At 35.3% G+C, this 18,856-nt stretch overlaps 2 protein-coding genes across 4 annotated transcripts; one reads left to right on the top strand and one right to left on the bottom strand.

The window, feature by feature from the left end:
• Window positions 1-2,808: 2,808 nt before the first annotated feature.
• LOC117626435 (syntaxin-61) lies at window positions 2,809-7,362 on the top strand. Of its 3 annotated transcripts, none has more exons than XM_034358127.1 (8): window positions 2,809-2,941; window positions 3,501-3,575; window positions 3,951-4,064; window positions 5,314-5,427; window positions 5,742-5,926; window positions 6,382-6,472; window positions 6,750-6,815; window positions 6,969-7,339. In XM_034358127.1, exons 2-8 carry the CDS (start codon window positions 3,522-3,524, stop codon window positions 7,077-7,079), a joined length of 735 nt encoding a protein of 244 aa, XP_034214018.1. In that variant the 5' UTR covers window positions 2,809-2,941; window positions 3,501-3,521; the 3' UTR covers window positions 7,080-7,339. The 3 variants fall into 3 exon arrangements, with proteins under 3 accessions (XP_034214018.1, XP_034214019.1, XP_034214017.1); XM_034358128.1 differs by having other exon boundaries at window positions 2,810-2,941; window positions 3,496-3,575; window positions 6,922-7,362; XM_034358126.1 differs by having other exon boundaries at window positions 2,813-2,941; window positions 3,496-3,575; window positions 6,969-7,362.
• A 1,057-nt stretch (window positions 7,363-8,419) lies between these two features.
• On the bottom strand, window positions 8,420-11,715 carry LOC117623788. The gene is made up of 6 exons (XM_034354766.1): window positions 11,518-11,715; window positions 11,302-11,432; window positions 10,964-11,133; window positions 10,534-10,611; window positions 9,789-9,933; window positions 8,420-9,027 (listed from the first exon to the last, which is right to left on the bottom strand). Exons 1-6 carry the CDS (start codon window positions 11,621-11,623, stop codon window positions 8,614-8,616), a joined length of 1,044 nt encoding a protein of 347 aa, XP_034210657.1. The 5' UTR covers window positions 11,624-11,715; the 3' UTR covers window positions 8,420-8,613.
• Window positions 11,716-18,856: the final 7,141 nt, after the last annotated feature.

Raw genomic sequence — 18,856 nt, 5'->3', positions numbered from 1 at the left:
TAGTAAAGTATATATGAAACCAAATACAAGTATTATCACTAGCATGTCCTTTTTTCGGCCAACATATCTCCAACCATATTAGCTTATGTGTAAATGTGGGCAATGGAGAAGTAACTAAACTTCTAGAGCATATTCCAAAGATCTTTTATAATGATTTGAAGAGGCCATTGGGTGGTATTTTCCTTGTAAGAATTTGTACGAAAACCTTCAAGTCACTTTCAATCTCTAAGCAAGTTGTAGTCATAGCTTAATGTGGTCAAATGCATAACAAATGCAAGCAACTCATGTAGACTATATACTATCACACTATAGAGTCTAGGCTTATACTAGCGAAGGGATTAATAGAAGAATCATTCAAATTAATGGATAGGGATATGATTTATATATGAAGGTCCTTTGAGGATTGTGTGCTAATGGAATTCCATTTAGTGTATTGAGAAATCTTCAATTTCATAAAAATGTGACAACCATAAATAATTGACCTAAGGGTTTCACCATTTGAGAAGGCTATAAGTTCCCTATTTGACCCGTGCAAGAAAAATGTTAAATAAGATTATATTTTAATTAAAGATGGAGGGTACTTTTATGGTGTATCTATTGTATCAGATTAGTAGAGTAATATGAAGCATCAACCTTTAATTAATATCATTGCTGCAAACAATCGAGGAGCCATTTTCAAATTGCTCCACCCATCTGATACAATAGATACAACATGAGAGTACCACGTCTCTTTAGTTGGAATAAAATCTTTACATTTCTCTTGCACGGATCAAATAAGGAAATTTTGGCCTTCACAAACAATAGAGCCTATTCAGGTCCATTATTATGGTAGTCACATACTCATATCAACCATATCCCCATCCATTAATTTGAATGTGTCTTCGATTGATCCCTTCATTGATGATGGTTATCGCCGCATCATTATTGAAGGTTCTAGGAATCGAGAAATACCTTTGCTTTCTGCGTCTTGTACTGTTTTACGTATTCTTTCCAGCAATCTCATTCTCTTAGATCCCATGGTCCAAGAGTGTCACATTCTGGGATCGGCTCTGCCGTAGCACAATATTGTCTGTTTTGGGTCCCCCTCTCTGCCCTCACAGTTTTGTTTTTGGGAACTCACGAGCAACTTCCCAGTGGGTTACCCATTCTGGGATTGCTCTAGCCCTAACTCGCTTAACTTCGGAGTTTTCATGACTCCCAAGCCAGTGAGCTCCCAAAAGGCCGCGTACTAGATGGAGGTGGGCATGTAAATATACGGCACATCACCCCTCCTCTCCGTTGGTCGATGTGAGATGTTACAATATTTTTGGCAAAAGTCAAACTTAAGGAAAATTGGTTTCTAATTAGAAGGGTATTTCGGTCATTTATGCTCGGCACCAACTAGGTGTCAAACACTCACAGGGTTCGGCTCAAATTCCAAAGCGAAATTTGGGTCGGGTCCTGTCAAAGAGAGTTGTGATCACCCACCTCCACCTTTATATTAGATATAAAGGTTGATCTTAGTTAGTGTCAAAAATTCAGAAATAAAAAATTCAATTTGAACTTAAAAAAACCATAACTAATCTAAAAACTGAATAAAATAAGGAGCCACCCATCCCCTCAAAACTTACATCATATACTAAAATTTACTCAATCTTCAGTGTGATGGTCGCAATTATGATATTGTTTGGGTTCTGCGAGTAGGGGATGGGTTGCGAGTTAGGTTGCATTATGTGGGTGGGAGAAGGGGGGGAGGGGTCTGTGGGTAAACTTGTAAACGATTCGGATTCAAATCAGATATACCTCTATCCAACTCCAAATCCATTTGTAATTGGATTATTAGATTCAGATTGTATTGAGAATTAAGTATAAGTGCATGGGCAATTCACTAGTTTACCTAAAAATGGTGATTGTGAGATATAACGAATAGGCTTATTATCACAAAACGTCCCTAAAGTTTACGAAACTATCAGATTGCATCCTTAAAGTTTTTTTGTGTCACTCATGGTCCTCAAGGTTAGTATGTGCAATCACAAATGGTCCCTACCGTTAAGTTCCGTCAGAAACTCCGTTAGTTTGCTGACATGGCACACATATATCACAAAACATCCCTGAGGTTCACACACCTATCATAAATGGTCCCTATGAAATTTTTTTATTTTTTAATTTAAAATTCATAAAATTTTGGTTTTCTTTTTAAAATTATTTATAAATGACAAAACCATTTATAGAAGGATTTTAATCTTGAGGACTATTTATGAACCCTAAACCTTTAGTTTTTTCATTTTTAAATTTTATAAATTTTAAATTATTTTTAAAAATTCCATTAGTTTGTTGATGTGGCATATATATGGAGCCCACATCTACAATAATATAGTGTCACATGTATTTAAAATATAATATATATTTTAAAATAATTTAAATTCATAAAATTTTAAAAAGAAAACAAAAATGTTATGAATTTTAAATTTTAAAAATTAAAAAATTTCGTAAAGACCATTTGTAATAGGTGTGTGAACCTCAGGGATGTTTTGTGATATATATATATGCCACGTCAGCAAACTAATAGAGTTTTTGATGGAACCTAATGGTAGAGACCATTTATGATCATACATACTAACCTTGAGGACTATGAATGACAAAAAAAAAATTAAGAATACAATCTGATAGTTTCGTAAACCTTAGGGACGTTTTGTGATAATAAGCCACGAATATTGGCAAGAAGCAAATAAATTGGACTGCACTTGAATGTTCGGCCATTAAAATGGGCTTGATTGTTTCTTCGGCCTGGGCAAGCGGGTGTATGGGTCCAAACTTCAAAATTAAAATATAGCCATGCCCCATAACTGAAGCCCACACGATTCTCTCTGACTTCGTCTTCGCAAAGCTTCATCGTCTGCTTCCGGACATTAAGTCCAGACGAGGATCTCACAGATCAGGTCTCTCGGTTCAGTCCGTACAGGTATAGCCCTTATCTCACCTTTCTCAATTCATCTTTCTGTTTTTTTCTTTTTTCTTTTTTTCCGAACCTATTACATAAATTCATGTATTGTTTTCAAATCTGAATTTCGGTGTATTTAGATTTGAATAACGTGGTGGTTATGGTATTGATGAGTCTGGTTATTAACTTATTTGGTGATACAAATTGGAATTTTGGTCCGTTTCGTTAATGATCCAAAGTGGTGATTTGAATTCGGTGATTTAATCAGTTCTCAAATCATATCAAGCTGGCAATTGCATGGTATAATATGTTGAATAGGAATCACAGATTTGGGTATTTGGAAATCATATTCCATTTCACTCTAATCAAATGGAGTGGAGCTAAGGCCCGCAAACCCTTTTTGTGAAATGTTTGTTTCAGTTGTTTTTCTTAGTGAATATTCCAATGGGATTGAATTTCTTGTATATATATATATATATATATATTATATATGCGTGTGTGTCTATATAAGTTATATGGTTTTTCTAATGGAAGTTTTTCCCCTTTCTTTTTCTTTTTCTTTTGGATGCTGATAGGATAGATTAGTTTCGTGAGGTTCACAATGCCCTCAGCTCAAGATCCATTCTATGTTGTCAAAGAGGAGATTCAAGAATCTGTAAGTTGTCAAATTCACTTTGAAGCTTTCGGAATGAGACGTGGTTTATATATTTTATTGAATACATATTATCAGTTCAATGCGATTCCTTTAGTAGACTTTCATACTTTGTTTGGAGTTGTTACCATCATTTTTGGGCTTTTGAATCTTGTCACATCCTCTCTCTCTCTCTCTCTCTCTATATACACACACACACACACACACACACACACACACACAAACCCGTTTGCCTCAACACACTACCATCCTCATCCTTCACTTTTTCGTTGACAGTTGAATTTGGTATTCAATTATTTGTGCGGAATTTGTCTCGATGGCATTATATTTAGGAGTAGCAGAAATGAATTCTGACCATTATATTTCCTTCTTGATTAGATTGATAAGTTGCAATCTTCTTTTCATCAATGGGAACGCATTTCATCTGATACTGGAGAGCAATTACACCTCACAAAAGAACTGATTGCTACTTGTGGAAGCATTGACTGGCAGGTGCGCCAATATTACGACATTTGATTTGATTTTATCCGCCTATCTTTTTTATTTGATTTTGTTTGATAAAGAATAGATGGTAGGTATCTGTCATGGTAATATAGTCAGAGATTACTGATGCAAAACTGGGTATATTGGCGAAAAATCACTATTTTTGGTGTCCAGAAATGAAAATTTTGGGGAGGGTTAGTTAATTTCCACTGAAGGTGTTGCAGAAGTATGGGACTTTTGCTGACCAGATTAATGTCTGCATGAAACAATAGAAAAGGCCGGAAGAAATTGAAAATTGAGTGATAATTGTCGAATTTCCATAACATATCCATATAACAAATTGAAAATTGAGGGATATTTGTCGAATTTCCAAAAACATATCAATAACAATGGGCTTTTGTGCGGTAAAAAAAGATCTTGACACTAGGTGGTGCCTCGTCGATTGGTGATCAGAAAATCAAGTTTTCTAATGGGCATGGTTCATGGTTTGATTCTCTTTCTCAGTTAAAAAAACTGGTTATTTTGACCTGTGGAGGGTTGGGAGTTGATGTGGATGTCAAGAGTGTAATTCTAGGACTAGTTTCAAGCCAAAAAGTGGGCGAATTCCGGTCAAGGTGGTCATAAGTTGTGGTTGACCTTAGTGTGCTGATACCAAAGTACTGAATTTTTTGACCACTTTTTTAAATTCTTTTTTATGTAGCTGGTTAAGGAGCATGGGTTGATGGGTCTGGTCTTGGTTTGGGTTAAAAAAATTGTGCTTTTTAATGGGCTGGTGCTCTAGCAGCAACTAAGATCAGTTTAAAAAGAAAAAAGTGGGTTTATTTCTTGAAAAGAGCACTTTTTTCTTGAAAAGAGGATAGCTTAAGACCATTTAAACTAGGTTCGTTAGCAAGGTAATTCCTCAAGACAATTAAAGAAATAGATTGAGCCAAAGAATGATCATGTTACATCATCTACAGGACAGCACAAATACTCATTTAAACAGAATTTCCATAAGAAAAAAGAGAAGAAAAGAAAAAGTCAATAGAAAGAAGAGGAGGCTGTATGACCAACCAATTGTTATTTTACTCTATCCATCCATCCACCAATTGTTATTTTACCTTATCCATCCATCCTAAAATTTGTATCTGTGTCAGAGAGAAGCTGTGAATTTAACTAGTTCTCTTGTTTTACTATGTGCAATCTTTTCTCTTATCATCTAACCCGAAGCTTCAACTTCTGCTTGCAACTAATGAAAGCATGCTTTCTTGATAGGAAGGTGGATGAGTTGGACAAAGCAATTTCCGTAGCAGCTAGAGATCCTACTTGGTATGGCATTGATGAAGTGGAACTTGAAAAAAGAAGGAGATGGACGAGCACTGCTCGTGCTCAGGTATGAAGTATCGTCTGTTAAGCTGTCTTCTTTTAAGATGTTTTAGTGCCACTGAAGATCTTATATCTGGTAATCCTGTAAAGTTGTCATAACAAACCTTGCCTTGATGATTTACGATGATTACCTACATCTTTTACATTGTGACAGTCGAGTGTGGTTTTGTAACCTGCAATAGTTTTCATTTTGTTGTGATTTTTGGATATTCAATTACATAATGAGCCTTTGTGTGGTTTCCATTCTGTTATGTATTTGTACAGCATATTATATGGTTATCTTTTGTGTGCATTCCCTAAATTAGTAAGATAGTTTATCAGGTGGGTGCTGTAAAAAAAGCAGTGGAAGCTGGAAAGGATTCTACTGGCACTAGTGTGAATGGGATGCGCCGAGAATTAATGAGGCTGGCTAATTCTCAGGAGACAGATAGATCCAACCAGTATGCTGCACAACATAACGATGATTTCATAACATCTGAATCAGATAGACAGTTGCTTCTCATAAAGTAAGATTCTTTTACACATCCACATCCAATTGATACATATTTGAGTGACAAACATATACACGAGTAAGAAGTTATTATTCTACTTGCTGGGAATTATTTGCTAAGATTCATTGCCATAGCTGTGTTTGTTCATATTTTATATAGGCTGCAAAATATAGTCTGCGTTGTTAAATCTTTTAAATTTCATAGTCGAACTTATGGAAGCACTTTTTAATTCTAAAAAGAAAACTCTGTTTGGGTCAAACCATCTGAGCTTGTAGTTTGATAACAGACCTTTCATTGTCAATAAATGTGTAGTTATATGTGCGCCATTTATTCTCGGCCTTTGGCTGGTTGGAGAAAAATGTTTGCTCTACTTACATAGTTTTCTTCTTCCCAAATCCTCTGGCCACTTCCACTTGTCTGTATAACTTTGTTTCTTTTGATTTTATTTGTCTGTCAATTTGTGCTTGTAGGCAACAGGATGAGGAGTTGGATGAACTTAGTGCAAGTGTGGAGAGAATTGGGGGTGTAGGGCTTACCATTCATGAAGAGCTCCTTGCACAGGTAAGAATTTTGTAAGTTACTGTACAATGATGGGAAAACAAATAGTTCAGGTGTTTTCTCCAAGTTCTTTTTTTTTGGGTGGTGGGGTGGGGCTAAAAAAAGTTTATATTAACAAAGGAAAGGGAGCAAGAGCAAAACCCAAACAAATTAGCATTTTGATGCATTAGTCTTTAACTCGTATCTATTACTTGCAAATTAGCTTTTTCTGCCCTGCAGTTCTGGGTCACTCACTCTTGCTACTTTGTTTTACTAAATTGTAAATCTTTTGGTATTCCAGGAGAAGATTGTAGATGAATTGGGTATGGAAATGGACAGTACATCAAATCGTCTTGATTTTGTTCAGGTCAGTCTCTGCTTACTTAATAGATTGTCCTACCAAGAAATTCTGTCCACTGGAAACGAGTTTATCTTTTATTTTCTTCAGCTTGCTAATTGACTGAAATATATAGATTAGTGATCCCAGAAGAGATGAAAAGTTCCTTTATAATTCCTGCAGAAAAAAGTGGCTACAGTTATGAAGAAGGCTGGTGTAAAAGGCCAGTGTATGATGATAGTATTTTTGCTGGTCCTGTTCATCATCCTTTTTGTTTTGGTCTTCCTCACCTAGTCTGAAGAATGCAACAGGTCTTCTGCTATACACAGGAGGGATCTGCTTTTCGAAAGAACTATGGAACACTTGAGTACAGATATATTTACTGGTTTATCTAGGGTTGTTCATAAAGCTTTCCTGGAAATTACGAACCAAAAGAGTACGCATTTTTTTTAAGGTTATTTAGAAATTTTGAGGTTGAACAGAATTTGATGTTGAACAACCGGGAGTTACAGAGACAATGTGAAACAGAAGCGTTATATTTGTTTATTTGTTTATTCCTTGTACGTTATGTTTGATATCATGACTTATTTTACGTCAAAACGCTTATGCTTGTGTTTGGCTGCATATAGATACAGTTCCGCTCACTTGTGGGACTGAACAATATTCAGGCATCGCACTACAAACTAATCTCAACAATATTCAGATTGAATAATAATCATATGATCACAAAACTTGTACAGGAGAAGCAGGATTAAGGATTTCCATAGATTGCTTGCTCTGACCAGTTCAAACGTTTACTGTTTTCTCAAAATGAAAATGGCTGAGGAGGAGTTCGGTGGCCAGCGTTTTCTCAAAACGAAAATAACGTTTTCAGTATTTTCAATGGAAAAGCGGAAAATGATTTTGCGTCTCTCACTACGACGGCTCTTCAATTTACCTCCAGCATCCCATTTATCTCAAGCTCTCGTCAATTTCCCACACTAGGTCTTCTAATATATATATTTTTCTTTTTTCGGTGAAATTACTGGATTTTCGCATCGTTTATATACATATGGGTCTTTCAATTTTTCTTTTTTCTGGTGAAATTAGTGTGTCTTCCTTGCTGGGTGAAATTGGGGGGTCTTCTGTTAGATTAGCTCATCAAAATCTTGTTTGGGTGCTAACTGTGCTGTGATGAAGAAGATGATTGGGAGAGGTGGGTTGATGGGGTTACTGCGTTGGTGATGCGTGCAATGGGGTGGGGTGGGATTTGCAGAGAATTAAAAGAGATGGGGTATTTGATCAAATGAAATAAAATAAAGAGAGAAGGTTGGGGAGATGAGTTCCAATTTTGTTTTTTCTAAGTTCATTTTAATGTTTTTAAAAGATTTTATTTTATTTTATACATTATTCTATTTTTAAAGATTATTCTTTTTTTCTTTTCTCAAAAAATTACATCTTTTTGGTGGAGGCATTAATAAAAATAACTCACATATATTTACTTTTCATGGTATGAAACTCGCATATTGATTACATAATTACTATTTTTGTTTTTGTTATTTTCAAATTGTACTATCGGATACATTTACATTGTTTTCATTTTCTGAAACTGTTTTCCAATTAAGCAAATAGACCGCATTCTCCAATCTTGAAAATGCAAATTCGCTTCCTCATTTTCATTTTCTGAAAACATTCTCCCAAAACTTTATCAGACAATTTGGCAGCAAAATTGTCATTTCTCCATCAAACCCAATATATGTTACAGATTATTTTCTGTACAATCAAAAGAGAAAATAAGGCGAAGAAAACGTGATACATTTCTTGCGGTAATGCAAACAAACAAAATATGCTAGTTCCAACTGTGTAGAGATCTGCTCGCTCGTGAGGCTAAAGCTACTGCCTTAGCTGTTGTATCCGTCATCACCCACTCCCTCTCAGCACGCCGCTGATGTTGCCTTGCATTTTTAGCTCGCTTTGGAGCTAACCGATTATCCCTTTCCTCAAAAGCAAGTCTAAACTTTTCAGCCACTGACAATTCCGTGTGGCTTGAAAGAGATGGGGGCATTGCCTTGAGTGTAAAACCACGCACTGCCCACGTTTTGGGATCAAGATCCTTGACAATAGAATCATCCAACTGGATATCTGGCAATGCTTCCCTGGGAACTTGGGTTCCCCTGAATCCGAAGGGTGATGGGTTCGGATTTACTATAATGCGAGGGCATTCAGAGGAAAATCCCTCCAATGAATTTTTATCAATCTTTGGCTGCAATAAAAAAAGAGACCAAGATTACTAATGAAATTATCAATAGCCAGGACCAGACAAAGAATTAGAAAACGATTCTCCTGCTTAGAATAATGGTTAATAAAGGAACCAGTTTTTAACAATCCCAATCAACCAATCAAAAAGTCATAAGTCGTTCACATATTCATGCATGAAGCAATAGATTAAAAAAAAAGGTGCACTTCCTATTTCTACATGCCAGAAAATGTATTGTTATAACACTCTGTAAGACATCCCTATACTTACTAGTGCTGACATGTTACCCTGTGTATATAAACGTTCTGTGATCCAGTATTCAGACACTGAACCATGTTGTGGTTTTAATATTTTCCCACTTTTGGGACAAGTTCACACAGTGAACCAAAATTGTCTATGTCTATTGGTGGCATCAGGCATGGCATCACGATTTCTCTCATTACAAATTCTCATTTGGTAATGCAACGCATGTATGTTCTTTTTAATCTTTTCCCACTTTTTGGACAAGTTACAGTGAACCAAAATCGTCTCCATCTATTGGTGTAAGCAGGCATGGGAACCCAATCTGTCTAATTACAAGTTCTTATTTGCTAATGCAAAGAATGTATGTGTTTAACAATAGAGAGGCAGTCAAGACATTCATGCTTCTACACTGTAAGTGAAGAGATGACACAAATTTCTCAAACCATAGTGGTCAGAAAGATCAAACCAAAGAACTTAATCATTGATGAAGAAAAGTATCATAATAGGAAATGTTAAGTACATACCCACACAAGCCAACGCAATGATTGTGCACCATTAGCAATTTCTTCAGTATTCAGTTCTTCCCAGGAGTCTCCCTCTACATCATTCAACTTCGGTTTAAATATATCCAAGCACCTGCGTGCAGTGTGGTCACTCCTTGGGCTCCCTCTGCAACATTAACTTTGGTTCATAGCCTGTTATGAAATTTGTACTCCTAGTCAAACACAGTATTTGAGCCACTAAAATAGCATGGGATAGAACAAACAAAAAATAAAGTAAAGAATGATCAGGGTTGAGTAACTTAGTCTGCAACAATCCTCCTTGGTGGAGAGAGTTTGATATGATGGTTACCAAAAAAATAGGGGGATAGATTCTGGGAGCGCCTTGTAGTTAGACTACAGAGGGTAGAAATCTGATTTAATCAAATAGCTATTAATTCATTCTACAGTGCCAAGGTAAAAACACATCACTCTTCATTTGTCTACTTTGCAGTTAGAAAACTGAGTGTGAGCTCATCACATTATAAGCAATAAAGAAAGAGGGAACTAATTCCAAGTTCATATAAGTGTTGATACATCAATAAGACATGTCACATGTCACATGCACATAAACTCAATAAAAAAAAAATCAAAGTCTTCCGACTTCTACGATAGTTATGGAATGTTTTGGATTATTCAAAAAGCTCAGGACCATGACAAAGAGATGCATATATAGAAACTTGTAATGAAAATTTAAAACATTTCATTATGCTATGGAGAGGGTGCTTACCCGCATCTCAACGTCTCCAATGAAAGGCAATGTTGCACAAGTTCAGAAACTCCAGAAGTAGTAATTTTGTCACACCGGCTGCAGAAGAAATGTCTCAGTGTAATTACAGAGTTTCAAAACCAAAAGACATTTTGATGCCTTAAGTATTAGCTAATGCCTACTTAAACGATTAAAACAAATGCTAACTAATATTACATATGTTCCTAGGATTTTGCTCACATATTACATGCCCATGCAACTATCTTCCTCACATATCACATATAATACCTAGGATTTTGCTTACAAATTATATACATTTATAGCTCAAGGTTATGATGAACTTAAAAATTATACAAAGCATACATAGTTCACAGATTGCATATCATAAAAGATAAGGTCAACATCTTAATAGTTGGTTAGTATTTAAAAAGTAGCTTATTTACTCCAATACCTAATATCAACAGCTCCAAGTGATGTACATATCTCAGCCACTTTTGCTAAGCCGAAATCCGAAACATCTGATGCAGAAAGGTCAAGAATTTTCCAGGTATGATCAGCTAAAGAGACAATAACATCATCGTCGAGTAACTTTCTCCTCCTAGCAATTGCCACCAGTGCCATCTACCATCATCAAATGAAAACTCTTGAAAGACCAAAAATTGTTAATTATTTTACATCCAAACAAAAACCCATTAACCATAAAGCAACCAAGAACATTTTTTCCCCAAAAAAAAAAAACTCAAATTTACACACAAATTGATGTGGGTTTTATGAATAAGGATAGAAAACCTTAACATCTGGAGGAAAGTTGATTGCAATCTCTGACAAGTCTGGGATTATATCCTCCAAATGTTTGCCGACAACTCCAAGACACAAGCTTTGTAAGCTGGGAGGAGACTTGGTCCTTTCAAGCTGCCTTCCTGCCATGCATATAGAAGTAAGTACAAAAATAATGTGTTTTGAGGGAAATAAGCGGTGAAATAAAAATGCAAACTTGGGACGTACTGGAGGATTGAGTTTGAGGGATTTGGGGCTTGGGATTGGATCTGGAATTCAAATCTAAATTGTTCAAAGAATTTGCAAGAGAAGCGACGGCTTTTCGTTTTTCCATCAAAATCAAAGTCCCAGGAGACAAAATGGTCCTCCCAACTTTTCCGATTTAGAAGAAGAAATATCCTTATGTTCATTCATACTGGGGTTTGTTAAATAGAGGGCAAAGACGTAAATATTTGGTTGTTTGGGGGTGGGTTTTGTAGTTTTATGCAGGGATTTGGATTTCTGTCTTTTCTAATTGTATAAGGTTTTAATGAAGGATAACCCTCCTTGCCCATACAAAACCAACAAACAAGATTCCTTTTCGTTCAACGGCCAAGATTCTCTTTCGTGCAACGACCAAGATTCTCCCTGATGCGCACACATAAGTAAATAGTGCATTTCAATAAATAAATATAAAAAAAGTAAATAATGCATTAGAAAATTAGAATTTAAAGATTTTTAACCAATTCATATGTATATATCTAGGGGTATGCAAGACCCACAATCCAATCCGTCCAAATTAATTCAATTTTAATTTGTTTCAATGATTTAACGAATTATATTGGATTTCTAATCTTTAAAATTGACATGATTGCATCGAATGACGAATTTACTTGTAAGAATCTAATCAATCTATTTGTTAGAAAAATACTTGTGGGAGCAAAAATTACCCCCTAAGAAATCAATCCTCCAACATCCTGAATTTGAGAAAGTGGCTACAATCTGGACACATATTTTCCTATTTTCTATTTATGACTGCACATGAATTCATGTTAGAATAAAACAAAATATAACCAAATCATGTGCACAGAATTTTATCGCATTGACTACCGAGAAGGCACTAGTCAAGTAGAGTGAAAAATTCGTAGATTTTCAACAAAATGCAATGCAATGTATATCCCAGTCAAGGAAGAGTAAAAACTATAAGAATTAAACAGAATGAAAACCTTGAATAACTTGTGCTTCTTCTTGAACTAGACTTCCATTTCATTGTGCCAATGCCTAATGTTGTCTAGACGTAGAATAAGTATGTGAGCTTGAAGCCTAACAAGGCAGAAAGCCCAACAAGGTTTAATACGGAATATTCATACGGACCCATCAAGTGACCCAATCAACTCATGACATGTTGTCTCTCACGGCGATAATACAGCCATGACAAAGGGTTATATAAATTAACTTTGAACTTTTCATGGAGAATGTAAATGTTGCTTGAACTAATGACATGTTTACTAATCTATAATCGGAGTGAACATGAGTTTGAGTGAGTATTTATCAAAGTATCTCCAAGGTATTCCATAGAAATGTTTACTAATTGCCTATAATCGTAATGAAAATGACATTGATTCCCATTAATTACTAAATTTTCAAGAATCGAAATGAAAACCATCATGATTACTACAATGCCCTTTTACTAGTAAAACAATGGACAATTAATTGCAGACAAAAATTATAGATGGAATCACCACAATAAATTGGGAAACCAAAAATTAAACACCGCTACATAACATGTTGAATTGTAAATAGGGGTATTTTGAGAATCTAAAAAATAGAATAAATCAGATGTTGAACTTAATAAGGTAACTTGATAAGTTGGATCATAACCATGAGTTTTTACTTATTAAAAAAAAAAAAACCATAAAAACAGCCATAAACAAATTAATGAAAAAAAAGGACATTAATTATTTTGTTGTACGGCTTAGTTTTGCCAAGGTTGTTGATTCGGGATTTTTAAGGCCTCCCAAACAGGTGTTTTCAGCTCAGACAATTCCACAGTTCACACACACTATAAAAGAATAAAAGAAACTACTAAGATGGACTTCTAGAAAAATACGGGCGATAAAGGAAATTTTTTAAGACGACGATTATCACACACGCACGATTAAAATATGAAACTGTTGAAACAGAGATCTATATAAATACAATTGTGAAAAATATTTACAAAACTTTGTAAGTCGGAAAAAAAGCATCTCACACGCGTAGAAACACATGCAGAGAGGCTAGTTAATCATAACAAATATTACTGTTAATATTTGTATTATTGATTCAGTATAGTTTTTGGGGTGTTGCACGGTACCCACGTTTTACAGAAAATAAAAAAATAATAATAATAATACATATATATGTATTAACAGAAAATTAATGGAATAACTAACAAAATGAAAATGATCCAAGGAGCCAATGAGCCAATGAGAGGTGAGATCCCACCACCGCCAAAATGAAATGACCGTAAGGAGCCAACGATCTCATCTGGGCCAATCTCCGACGAGCCCAGCCCCTCCTTGAGCCGCGGCGAGCTCTAAAAGCACTGAGGATTTCAAACTTTTCCAAAGCCATTTTCGGCTAGTCCAACATCCAAAATTGTCGATCCAGGTATGGTTTTTCATCCTCTCCTTGTGTTCTTGCTGTTTGTGTGGTTATTTTGGAGCCTGTGGAGCTCCAGGAACGCAGGAAAATCAGAAAATACGTAGATGCTGCAATGACTAGAGTTTGTCATAATTGACATCTATAAAACGGAAAGAGGAGGAAAAAACAAAATCATAACACACAAAAGAGAAAAGAAAGAAGAAAAGAGAGAGAGAGAGAGAGAAATCAAGTGGCATCTTCCTTCCGGCAAAGCTTGGGATGCAAGTAGAGGATTCGTGGGACGTGCAAGAGCCACAGCTAAGTCCAACTGAAAAGTGTTGGCGAGTCTTTGTTTGACAAAAAGCTCAATGCTAGCTTTGAGAGCGTCCCTGTCTCTGCCTTCCCTCCTGCTCCTTCTAATCAAGGTACCATCTTTACATACATACGTACATATACAAAATTACAATACATACATGCATACATACATAGTACCAACCAAATTCAAAGCTCACATTTTTCATCCTCTCTCTCTCGCAAACCCATAGCTTTCACAGTTGCGAGCCTACATTGGGCATTTGACCTATAACCCATTTTACATACATACATACATATACAAAATTACAATACATGCATGCATACATACATAGTACCAACCAAATTCAAAGCTCACATTTTTTATCCTCTCTCTCTCTCTCTCTCTCTCTCTCTCTCTCTCTCTCTCTCTCTCACAAACCCATAGCTTTCACAGTTGCGTGCCTACATTGGGCATTTGACCTAAAACCCATTGTCCCAGCTCATTTCTGAATTCTGAGAGTGAGGGAGTGAGACTAAGAGCTATATAAAATTCACAAAAACTTGTAAAACCCTCATGCACCTTTTTATCCCATTCCATATCAATCCATCAAGAAGCTGTCTTTTCTTTCGTTCTTGAAAACCAAACCAACCATGAATACAATGCTTTCCCTCTATGCTGCTGAACATAGGAGGTGTCCAATCTGCTGGAAGGATGTAGATTTCGAGCAAATCATATCAGTGACTTCATGCTCACATTACTTCCACTGGGTCTGCAACAAACAGTACGAAAAAAACGAGAGCATGGAGTTGAAGGATGTGATAAAATGTCCGATCTGTCGCCACTCCTATCCATATGGGTCCACAACTGAGTATGTTTTCACGACGCCTCCGGGACAACCCCTGAGGTTCCGCACTCCTCGGCCCTCCAACCCGGAGCCGGGGCTGGGGCTACGGAGAAGGCCCGCGGCTCGAACCATTCAAGACCCTTGGAGCATGTAACCATTGGGCCTCCGTTCTCGAAAATTAGTGTTGCAACAAAAATGGGAAATCTCTTTATTGTTCTCGAGTGGCAAGTGCAGTGCAGTGAGCGAGATGAAGGCAAAAGAATCTGTAATCTGCTGGAAGAATCTGTAATCTTCTGGAAGAATCGCAATCCGAGGAAGTGGCTCAATATGTTCCATTTCTTTAGATAAATTTCTTCTTTCCGTAGTTTGTGAGAACCGTTTAGCACTAGTTACTGTTGATATTATTAGATATGGAAGTGTACTCCTTTTTGCAAACCAAACCGACTAGTATTTGATGTACTTGTAGTTATTTCTACTTGGTTTGAGTAGATTTTATGAACATGGATGTGAGTTGGATAACTATATTCTAAGATGTGTTATCCCTAATCGTTTCAATCGGTTTGCTACCTCGGAGATGAGATGTTGGCATATATTTTAAGTTAAGAAAACACATCCTCTAACTACCCTACAATATAGTTCAATTGTCCAAACCATCATAATTTCCATATCCTTCCTCAAGAACCATTGTGGAAAGAACAAAAAAATTCAGTCAAACCCATAATTGTTTCTTCACCTAAACTGACCGTACAAATATAGTATGTCAAATAAAAAGGAAATGATTAATGCTAAATAGATAGTTTAAAAAAATATTATTTAATATTTGAAAGAGTACCTAAAAAATATAGAGATATTTAGTGATATACCCATTTCTAGCACTAATATTATAAATAAACCCTACACAATTGAATTCCTATAAATAAACCCAAAAAAAAACCCAAAAAATGATAGCTAGCCTTATTGAATTTAATATTGATTATTAAATTACTTTGATGCCCTATTGAGTGCTTTGGGTATTTTTATGAGATTTTAGGGTTGGGCTTGTTTTAAGAAATTAATGGCAGTTTTGTAATTTATAAGAAGTTAAAAGCTTTTTTGTTATGTTGTAAATGGGCTTTGGGTGTGTTTCTAAAGTCTATTTTATATAGGGTATTTTTATAATTTGAGCCCCCATATTGGGTATAATAGTGAATCTCCCAAAAATATATATTTAATATTCGAAGCAAACGAGTTATGCCCCAATTGGGTACAAATCAAAACCCAACATCTAAATCATCAAAGGGAAATGATAGCAACCTTATCTAACATTCTCTCTTCTCCTTATGACATGTGTCATTTTCTTTACACTTGAAATAATGTCATTAATGCATCACACAAACTAATTTTTGTTTTTCAAAATCAATATATTTAATAGGGTAATGCTAGAGAGACCACCTATTTGTACCATATTTGTGTATCAACTGATGTGGCTGTTGAGTTGTCGATATCACATCATTAAATGAGTTTTTAATATTTTATTATTTTTTGACCTTTCACTTTACAGACTCATTTAAATCATATTAAAATCATTAAAATTTTAAAACAAATATCTGCTCTCTTCTCCTACCTCCTACCCAGCCAACCCTCCGTCCCTACTCAACCCCACCTTTCAGCCACCCCTCTCCCGTCGCCTATCCTTCCCTCAGCCATACACCAGTCATTGAGTTTGTCAGATTCTCATTGCAGGTCCCAGATCTTGAAATGGGCATTTTTGATTGGATATTATTAATTTTTTTTCAAGTGCAGTCAAGTTTTGAGTTTAATTGATATTCTGAGTTTTGTAACCCCGGACCTGAAATGGGTTTTTGATACGATCTTGGACTTTCTGCAAATTTGGAAACAAACAAACCGAAGTTGTGTTTTGTCTTTTTTTGCTGTGAGGCTGGTTTTTGTTTAATGGAGGTGTGTTTGGTTGGATATACGTCCATCTCTGCACTGGAGCTTGAAGGAGAAAGGTTCCTGCCCTCTGTGTCCTTGTGATTGTTCAAAAGATTTCGACCCTATACCTGTAGGTGAGATTCACTTTTCAATGTTTGGGAAACCTGGTGTATGGTTGAGGGTAGGTTCATGTACAATATTATGGCTGAGGGAAGGATGGGCAACTGGAGAGGGGTGGCTGAAAGGTGAGGTTAAGGAGGGAGAGAGGGTTAGCTGGGTAAGAGGTAGGAGAAGAGAATGGAGATTTTTTTTTAAAATTTTTTTTTTTAATATGATTTAAATGACTGTAAAGTGAAAGGTGAAAAAAATATTAAAAAAATATTAAAAAAATTAAAAACTCACTTAATGATGTAGCATAGCCAACTCAACAGCCACATAAGTTGGTACATAAATATGGTACAAAAAGATGGTCTCCCTAGCATTATCCTATAATAAGGGTAAATTTGGAAAACAAAAATTAGTTTGTGTGATGCATTAATGACATTATTTTAAGTGTAAGGAAAGTGACACATGACATAAGGAGAAGGGGGAAGGTCCAAAGGAAGATGTTAGAAAGAAGGTCGCTAGCATTCCCCATCATCAGAACCAAAGAATTATTATTATTATTATAGAAAAGTTGATATAGATCCAAATTTCCTTTGAGAAGTTGGGTTTAATCCTCGGATTTAGTGACTTTGATACAAGTCCTTTGACTCTTGTGCCACATAGAATTACATTTCTTTTTTTATATTTTATGATGTAATCTTTTTTTTTTTTTAAATCATTTTTTTTTCAATATCGCCCCTTATGATTTGAATCGGATAATAGTAATTTATGTGATAATAATTAGCTATTTATAACCTTTGTCTAATAGTAATTTATGTGATAATAATTAGCCATTTATAACGTTTGTCATTAAATAGAAAAGGAAAAAAATCGCAAACATATCCCAAAAATCACGTTGTTACAAACTATTATACATTGTCAACCAAAGCATTTGATTGTGGAACTTTTAGTACCTCTATATGAACATGGAAACATACATCACACGCAAGAGCAGATCAAAGAGTGGTAGTGATGGATGATGACATTCATTTGCTAAATTTATAATGTAAGACACAAAGGTTGAGAGAGAGAACTTGATCTACTTGCAGCTAAAAGGATCAATAATGATCCAAAACGACATTTCCCTCTAAAACAACTACCTACGCATTCTACAGTTTCCAATTGAAGCATGCAAGGAAAAACCAGATCAGTTTGCAAACAGAAATCCCTGACTACTTCAACATGCAAGGACAAACCAGATCATTTGAAGCATTCAAGGAAAAACCTGATCAATTTGCAAACACATTGTTTAGTACCCGAGATATAGGTAACAATTTTTATTTTTGTTCACCCTATGGTAGAGATACATTTCATACTCTTGTGGATATATATATATATATATAGTAGAAATTCTATGGTGTAGGTATATTGTTCTATTGCCTATTGCATAGGTATATATGTGTTTTTTCATATTTTCGACAATGTATAAAAGTATTTTATGTACATTTTTTTTTTATAGGTAACATACAATTTTTATTTATCTATTTTTGTATCTAACTTATAGGTAGTCTTCTAATTTATGTTCCTAACTTATAGGTAACATTATTTATCACTTAGTTTTTTTCGTTGCTAATAATAACACTATTTACCTGTATGTCAAGTACATAATTTCATGTGAGTGCTTGTCTGATTGATTTGTATAATATGTGGGTCTTTACTTTTCATTGATTAAATTGTATTTTATCCATATATTAGGTAAATATTATCAAGGAAAGAGTTCAAAATTTAAATTAAGAAATTCAATTACAAGAAAATAATGCATTAAATTT

The sequence above is a fragment of the Prunus dulcis genome, chromosome 4 (genome assembly GCF_902201215.1).
Source record: "Prunus dulcis chromosome 4, ALMONDv2, whole genome shotgun sequence".
In the NCBI taxonomy this organism is placed as follows: Eukaryota; Viridiplantae; Streptophyta; class Magnoliopsida; order Rosales; family Rosaceae; genus Prunus; species Prunus dulcis.
Note: the sequence above shows the minus strand (reverse complement) of the source record. Positions and strands in the feature narration are given on the sequence as shown.

Excerpts from the sequence above, each read along its gene's own strand:
- LOC117626435 (XM_034358126.1), top strand. The coding sequence starts at position 3,522 with ATGCCCTCAGCTCAAGATCCATTCTATGTTGTCAAAGAGGAGATTCAA. Across the intron at positions 3,576-3,950 it reads AAGAGGAGATTCAAGAATCT|ATTGATAAGTTGCAATCTTC; the intron begins GTAAGTTGTCAA and ends CTTCTTGATTAG. Across the intron at positions 6,816-6,968 it reads ATCGTCTTGATTTTGTTCAG|AAAAAAGTGGCTACAGTTAT; the intron begins GTCAGTCTCTGC and ends TAATTCCTGCAG.
- LOC117623788 (XM_034354766.1), bottom strand. The coding sequence starts at position 11,623 with ATGGAAAAACGAAAAGCCGTCGCTTCTCTTGCAAATTCTTTGAACAAT. Across the intron at positions 11,433-11,517 it reads CCCTCAAACTCAATCCTCCA|GAAGGCAGCTTGAAAGGACC; the intron begins GTACGTCCCAAG and ends TATGCATGGCAG. Across the intron at positions 9,028-9,788 it reads CATTGCGTTGGCTTGTGTGG|CCAAAGATTGATAAAAATTC; the intron begins GTATGTACTTAA and ends TTTTTATTGCAG.